At 36.2% G+C, this 8,385-nt stretch overlaps 1 protein-coding gene across 1 annotated transcript; it reads left to right on the top strand.

Moving 5' to 3' along the window:
- Positions 1–547: 547 nt before the first annotated feature.
- Positions 548–7,854, top strand: LOC149444176 (uncharacterized). Its single transcript, XM_089654852.1, has 2 exons — positions 548–1,305; positions 6,498–7,854. Exon 2 carries the CDS (start codon positions 6,500–6,502, stop codon positions 7,715–7,717), a length of 1,218 nt encoding a protein of 405 aa, XP_089510978.1. The 5' UTR covers positions 548–1,305; positions 6,498–6,499; the 3' UTR covers positions 7,718–7,854.
- The last annotated feature ends 531 nt before the right edge of the window (positions 7,855–8,385 follow it).

The raw sequence follows: 8,385 nt of genomic DNA, 5'->3' as shown, positions 1-8,385 counted from the left end.
CCTTCTCAGTGCTGGCTGTCAGTGCCCATCAGTCCCACCAATCAATGCCCATCAGTGCTGGCTCTCAGTGCCAATCAGTGCAGCCTCATCTGCACACATCATTGAAGGAGAAACATCACTGTAGAAATTAATGTAGCTTAAAACAGACGTCTCATATCTTTCAAAATGACAGCAAAAGTCATTGAGAAGTAATTTTAACTTAGCGTGTGAATGAAGCTTTGGAAAACAGGTATTAAAGATGAACCATGGTATGTTCATGTCTAAGAGGTCAGCAGGTCATAAGCTTCTCTTAAGAATAGAAACTGGAATGTAAAAAGATATTGGTATGTAGTAAAGCAAAGAAAGGATATATCTTTTATGAAGAAAATCATGTCTAATCCATAATATAGTTAGTTGGATAATTATTTCATATAATCAATTTATTAGTTAGGAATAGTGTGTGATAAGTTTAGTATCAATTATTGTTGGTTATATGCATTTATGTGATCATTGTCCTTTCTAAAGATATGTGAAGCCATTGTATCAGATAACAGTATCATGTATTTCTGTCGTCTAAGAGGTTTGCAAATAACGTCATACTAAGTATAGTTTAGAAGGTTTACATATATGGACACTAAGAGTATATGTTTAGAAGAAGCACAAATAAGGGTTTTACTTATTTAGCTCACACTGAATTAGGAAATAACTGTTTAGTGGGTTGGTCTGGTAAAATATATATAAGATGTGCCTTAGAGATAGAGAGACACATACACTCACTCACACTCATACATCAAGACATTATACAGCTGACACGCACTGACATATTTGTCTCCTGGTAAGGCCTGCAAAGCCTTGATACACCTGTTGTCTTCCTTGCCGAGACTGAAACACTTGTCATAGAACAGACAAGAGATTAGACATTTCTCCAAAGCTTATTTCTTTTCCATAATCTACAACTTTTGTTATATTTTACTCTGTATTTTATTTTTTCTTTTGTATTCATTTTTGATGCCAAGTGTGCATTAAATAAAAGTCACACTGTTTTAAATCAGCCTGGCACTAGAACACTTTACCTCAAACGCCTAAAGACAGACACTTAAATAATATAAGTGTCACGATATTTAACATTTGGCTAAGCCAGCCTCCGCCACCGTTTTTCCGGGTTTTTCATTCCTTGATAAAGGGGGAGAGAGCACAGACTGATCAAGTCTTGGAAAAACACGGTGCAAAGAACCTAGAAGTGAAGGCGTTTGTGTTTCGTCAGACGTGGACGAGAGGTCCAGTGACGGAGCCACCGGCTGCAAAAAAGAAAATCATCTGATTACGGTGAGTAAAAGTTATGGAATTTATTGATAAACTAGCTATAGAAAGCAAGTTAGAGTTTAAGGATGTTTCTTTATATCCTGATGATGGTAAATTATGGCAGTACATGTACAAGGAATGTTTACAGGCCAATGTTCAGATAGATAAATCTAGATTTACTGTAAACAAACAGCATAAGAAGATATCTAATATCTTAAAGTTGGTAAGAATATTCAACAAAATGATTTTGAATATTGATTTACCTGCTAAAAGTGTTTCTACACTAAAGCAGACAGAATGTAGCACTGTACAGAACACAGAAATGCATGAAAATTTGTCTCAAGATCCTCTTAATTGTCCAAATTGTGACATACTTTGTAACTACATAGAAAATCTTGAGGAGCAAATTGATTCTAAAACAAATCTTTTGTTAAGACTGCAGAATGACAGAAAAGAGGTTGCTGTATTAACAAAAGGTGGTAAAAAGACTGATTCTAAACAGTCAAAGCCTCAAGCTTCCTGCATTCCTGAAATGGGGGAAGATGACGCAAATGACGAAGCCGAAGTTAGAAAGAAAAAACTACTAGACCGTGCAGCTAAATTAAAGTTACAAATTCATGATCAATTAATTAAAATTTTAAAAGATATTCCAGCGTATGACTCAAAGGTCGATGCCTTTTATAATGCGGACATCTTCGAGTCTTATACAGATCGTTATCACTTGACTGACGAACAGCGTAACCGTATCTATTATCTTTGGATCCCAGCTCATTTTGCTAGACGACTTGTGCAATCACCTGTTATTGACGATGACGGACAGGAGATACATAGTGACGCATCAGACAGATTACGACAATTGTTGTTATGTACCACAGGTGAGGAAGTACCTTCTTTAGAAGTACTAGACTCATTACAGACTTCAGTTAGAGAAGACCCTTATGAATTTAAAATTAAATTCACAAAGGCATACAAAATGGTCTTGGGCGTAGATGATGAAAACGATACAGGTATGATAAAAGCATTTGTAAAAAAATTTAAATATCTTGATCCAACTTCTTTGGCCATTGTGCAAGATAAAACTTCGATTACAGATGCTTGTTCATTCATTGATAAAATCAGAAGACAAATGAAACAGAACTATCTCAAGTCTAAGATAGCTCTAGTTCAAAATGACACTTTAAATAGGAACGGTCAAACTACAGCTAAGACAGGAATGACTGCTCTTAGTAAAAGTGACAGATACAAGCAGGTGAGACAGAGAGAGCCAATAACTTGTTACTACTGTCAAAAGCCTGGACATTTAAAATGGAAGTGTAAAAAATTCTTAAAGGATATGCAGATAAAGGATTCAAGAAATTTAGGTAAAGAAAATGGACTTATTTCTCTTGAACCATCTGCTCCTCCTAGTCAGAAGGAAACTCAATCTTCTTCTCCCTATGCTCCTCTGATAAAACAAATCAGAGAGTTATCGGTCAGCAGCGGTTTGACTGAAAAGAACTTGCAGTCAACCACTGTTAATTCAGCTCCATTATTGCCTACTCCATGACTAGACAATAAAAAGGAAATAAAATCTCATCATCTAGAATATGTAACACCAATATGTCTAGATAAATGTGGACGCCCTTACATTAAAGCAAAATTGAATGGACAAAAGCTCAAGTTTCTAATCGATACAGGTGCTGAAATTTCTATTACTGGTGTAAGATTACCTCTTTTGACAGATGCAACAGTATGTACAGTTGTTGGATTTAACGGATCAGGTAACTCGAAAGCTTCAATGTGTAAAAATGTTTCATTTGAAATCCCTGATTATTTGGATACTGAGATTGATATTTGGTATTGTCAAGGTGCAGAGAATATCATTGGGACAGATATCCTTCAACGAAGAGGTTGGATAATTGATCTTGGTAATGGCATTGTATGGAAAGGTTCCATTAATCGTAAGCCTGTGGTAATTGACCCAGCAGATTACTGTGAGGTCGGCAGCATCTGTTTAACAGAAGTGCTTGCTGCAGACCATAAATGGCCAGATAGTGGTGACAATCAACAATTAGAACAATTGGTCAAATCATACAAAAATCTTTGGAGCCAAGGCAAAAATGAGGCCGGTCTATTTAAAGACATAGAAGTAGACGTGCAAGGCAAGGATCCGCCCCCACAGAAGCAATACAAATTGCCACCAGAATCTATTGAACCAGTATCAATAGTCATACAGGAGCTTCTGCAACAAGGTATTATCAGAAAAACAAATTCTGTAACAAACAATCCATTATGGGTAGTACCTAAACGTGATGACCCTAAATCATTCAGGCTTCTGGTAGATCTCAGAATGCTGAATAAATATACCCCAAGCTGCGCTCCAATAGTGGCAGATACACCAGATATAATGTCCCGAATTGATGCAAAAGCAAAAGTGTTCTCTGTGATTGACATTGCAAATGGATTTTTCTCAATCTCTTTATCTAAAAGCTGTCAATATAAATTTGCCTTCTCCTTCGCAAATTCTCAGTATACCTTTAATCGTCTTCCGCAAGGCCTCCATTTGAGTCCTAGCGAATTTCATCAAGCTTTAGCGGAAGTCCTATCCAAATTTTCTAGGCCAGATTGTATCCTACAATATGTGAACGATATCTTGTTATCAACAGAAAATAACCAAGAACATTTAACCCTTTTGGCAGAATTGTTTGATCTGCTGCAAGATGCAGGTCTCAAGCTGAATACTCGTAAGGTTCAGCTCATGAAAAGCGAGGTCAAGTTTCTCGGCATTCAGATCAGTCCGGGTAAATGCCAACCTTTGCAAGAAAGGGTTAATGCTATTGCTGCACTTCCTGTACCAACAACATTCAAAGCACTAAGACAATTCCTAGGATTAGTGAATTTTTCTAGAGAGTTCATTGAGTCATTTGCTGATAAAGCAAAACCTCTGTATGAACTTCTAAAGAATAATGAGGAAAATGGTTTTGGTCCTTGGACAGAAGTTCAGCAAAAGGCCTTTGAATCTTTGAAAAAAGATTTGCAGACAGCACCAGCCCTAACTACAGTAGAAAAGCAAGCACCATTTGCTTTGCAGGTACATACATCTGAAACTGCTATTTCTTCGGTGTTGCTTCAGCTACAAGGAGGAAATTGGAGGATCCTAGCATATTTCTCTAGGCTTTTAACACCTGTTGAGAAAGGTTTTGACATATGTGTTAAACAATTGGTAGGAGTTCACTATGCAGTAAAAGCAACTGAGCACATTGTAGGATTCAACAAAATTATCTTACAAACACCTCATTCCACCCTGAAATTTCTCCTTGAAAAAAACATCCCAGGTGTTTCCAATCAAAGATTTTCACAATGGTTGTTGGCTTTATCACCCAAACAGATCCAGGTTGAACATAATGCCAAATATGTACTCCCTCAATTGATGGAATATAATGGATCAGAACATGAGTGTTCATGTGAAGTCCAAGACACTCACTCTCCTCTGTTTCGCAGAGAAGCAGAGAAGACTGATGAACCTGTGTTTGTGGATGGTTCACGTTATTGTGTCTCAGGGGAGTATTTTTCAGGTTATGCAATCTGGTTTCCAAAGAGAGGATATGCCATACAACACAGACTTCCAGGACACTTTTCAGCACAAAAAGCAGAACTGATAGCCATTGAGACAGTGTTAACTGTAGACAAAGAAGAGAACCAAGGTCCACTAGTGATTTATAGTGACAGTTCATATGTTGTGCGTTCTCTTACTGATTATCTTCCAATTTGGAAAAGACGAGGTTTTGTAGATGCTTCAAACAAAGCTTTAGCACACAGAGAGATACTAGAGTCAATTTTTGCACTAGCAGGGATAAACCCTTGTGCCTATGCAATTGTTAAAGTACCAGCGCATAGGAAAGACAATGATGAACTGAGCATAGGAAATATGATAGCTGACACATTAGCAAAAGAAGCAGCTGTTAATGAACAGTCAGAGACTCCATCTGAAGTAGTTTCAGTAAACACAGTCAGAAAAACAGATACACAGATCCCCTCATTTGCAGAAGAACAGAAAAAGGACCCGTCCCTTTCTGCTTCTCAGGTTGATACAGAATCTTCCTTTGTTTTTGAAAACGAGATTTTGTTTCATGACTGTAACGGGGTTCTGCGTCCTGTCATACCAAAACATTTACAAGTGGAGTTCACAAAATACAATCATGAAAGTTTAGGCCATGTAGGTAAACAGAGATTGTTAGAGATTCTCAAAGAGAAATTTTTCTGGGAAAAAATGGATGAGACTGCAGACAATGTAATTCAATCTTGTCTTATTTGTGCTCAAGTGAACCCCAGGCCAAAAGGACAGAAACCTCCTTTACAAAGAACTCCTCCAGCTAATGGTCCATGGTCCACATTACAACTTGACTATATAGGACCATTACCAACAGGAAAAAATGGTTTCAAATATGCTCTCATAATTGTTGATGTTTTCTCAAAACGGGTTGAGATTTTACCTGTACGCACAGACGATGCACTAACAACTGCAAGAATGTTAATTAATCATGTTTTTCCTACTTGGGGGATCCCAATTGACATCAGTTCAGATCGAGGAACTCATTTCACAGGTAAAGTAATGCAGGCAATGTGTAAAATTTTGGGAATCCAGCAAAGATTTCATGTTCCATACCATCCGCAATCTGCAGGTATTGTGGAAAGAATGAACAGGACTATCAAATCCAGAATTGCTAAAATGTTGTTAGACAAAGGACATACATGGGTAGATGCCGTGCCTTTTGTTCTGATGAGTATCAGAAGTACAACATCTTCATCTACACAATACAGTCCATTTGAACTGATGACAGTTAGAAAAATGCCGCTTGTTTTTCCACATGAACCGTGTTTTTTGTCAACTCCGCAGAAAGAAGCAATTGAGAAAACCAAATGGTTACAGATGTTGCAAGACAATCTAAATGCCATTTTGCCACATGCAGCTACTCACATGCAGAAAATGATCCCTCCACACTCCTCAAAATTTGAGAAAGGTGGACAAGTCATGAATAAAACATTTAGAAAAAGTGGGCCGTGGCAAAGTAATTGGGAAGGTCCTTTTGAAATTTTGGACACACGTGGTGTAATGATACAAGTCCAAAGACCTCTCAATTCTGTTAAAAATGCACGGAGACAACAAAAAATATGGGTTCACACTGATCAATGCAAGCTGTTTATGCCAAGATAATGATACTGCGTTTCTTTTGCAGAAATGACATCTGATAATCAAATATGGAGGAACATCAAACTCCAAAAAGAAATACTGACAACATCAGAAAAGTGGAAAGAAAGAAAGAACATTAAAAGGAGAAAATTCGTCATCACAGGACTCCTTTTCTCATTAATGACATTTTTATTCCTAAAAACTTATATGACTTTTTCCAGCCCAGCAGAGAAGATCAAGTCTGAGACCCTGCATAAAAGAGAATTGCCTTTATCCAGAAACAAGAGACATTTTCCAAGATACAGTGACATTGACACAGCCGTAGACTTGTATGGACTTGCTTGTATAGGTCATGGAGCTACTTGTTGTATGCAGTTTTATTTTCTTCATAGTAACTCTATTGAAATACAAGCTAGAATAGAATCTAAAACAAAGTTTACAAAAATGCAAGGATCATATGTACATAATAATAAAACTGGTACATATGAATGTAATTTAACTGAGATGGGCTTCTGGTCCATAGTTTTAAAAGGAAATGAGTCTACAATTTGGACTGGCGATGTAACTGGAGATAGAGTAGGTTCTTCTTCTGTAGGAGGATCCAAAACAGATATTTGGTTTTTGACCCAATATTATTTACAGTTTATGGATCCTGAACACTTAAAGATTACAGGAGATGAAGAAGGAGATGTAATTAGAGTATGGGATTTTCAAATAACAAGAGGTTCAGCTCACGTTAAAGTGAGAGTGACTATTTCAATTGTAGACTTGATTATTCCAGATATAAAAGTATCTCCTCAAGCTGTTAAAATTATTGAAGGAAAGGATGATTTAAATTTGATATGTACTACACAAATATATTTACCTCAAAATTCCCTATTAACTTGGAAAAGAAATGGTGAATTTTTGGGCAGTCTTTTCCATAGCTCTACTAATATAATTCGTAAGAGTAATCTTGGAAATGTAGATTGGACTAACAATAACTTTATTTATCAACACAGTAGTCCAAATCTTAATGACAGAGGCATATATGAATGTTGCATATCATTAGAAAATAATCCAATGAAATGTGATACTGCAAATGTTATAATTTCATCTCCTAAGAACATTAAGTGTACTGATGAAAAATTTATTCCTTCTAGTCCATTTCAAATTAATCATTTCCAACCCAGACATCTCTTAAGAGAAGGACATTTTGTGATTATACTTTGGAAATTTAATGTTTCTGAATGGAAAATTAGTATCCTCAATGTCAAGAATACTTAATTAATATGGAATTGGGTATGGATAAATGGTTTGGAGCTAATAATAAAAATAACAACAGGAATAAACGAGGTATCATAGAAGGAATTTTAGGTGGAATTGGTACTATTGGAAGTATTACCAATAGTATGGATATTAATACATTACAGTCTGATCTGGAAACAGCGGGCTTAGTGGGTAGTAAAAGTATTAAAGTTCAAAGAAATGTAAATCAAATATTAGAAAATATGTTAATGAAGACAGCTACGGTTATAGGCCCAGCTGTAGTCCACTTACAAGATGTTACTTTGAATTTAATGGACAGAGAACAACATTCCCACATAGCCAGAACATGTCTAGAAATACAGACAGAGTATTCTACCAATTTTAAAATAATTGCACAAGCATTCCAAAGTGGCATAACTCCTCTAAGTCTTTTGCAAAGTTTACCTAATGAATATGTATTTGCAAAAAATCATACAGATTTATGGGTAAATAAATGGGTAGGATGTAATCAACATGAATGCTATGGTACCTCAATGATTCCCATTGCTGGGAAAGAACAAATGTTAATTCCAGTTACAGTCTTAGGATTGCCAGTTAGTAATACCCAGTTGTTATATTATCAATTACAATTTGTAGATTTTGCTTTGGATACTAATACATCTGAACCAGAACAACTAGATTTATCT

Source organism: Staurois parvus, unplaced genomic scaffold (assembly GCF_062004578.1).
Source record: "Staurois parvus isolate SC_StPar_1 unplaced genomic scaffold, SC_StPar_1.0 ptg000809l, whole genome shotgun sequence".
NCBI classification, from domain to species: Eukaryota; Metazoa; Chordata; class Amphibia; order Anura; family Ranidae; genus Staurois; species Staurois parvus.
This window is presented reverse-complemented; position numbering and strand designations above follow the sequence as displayed.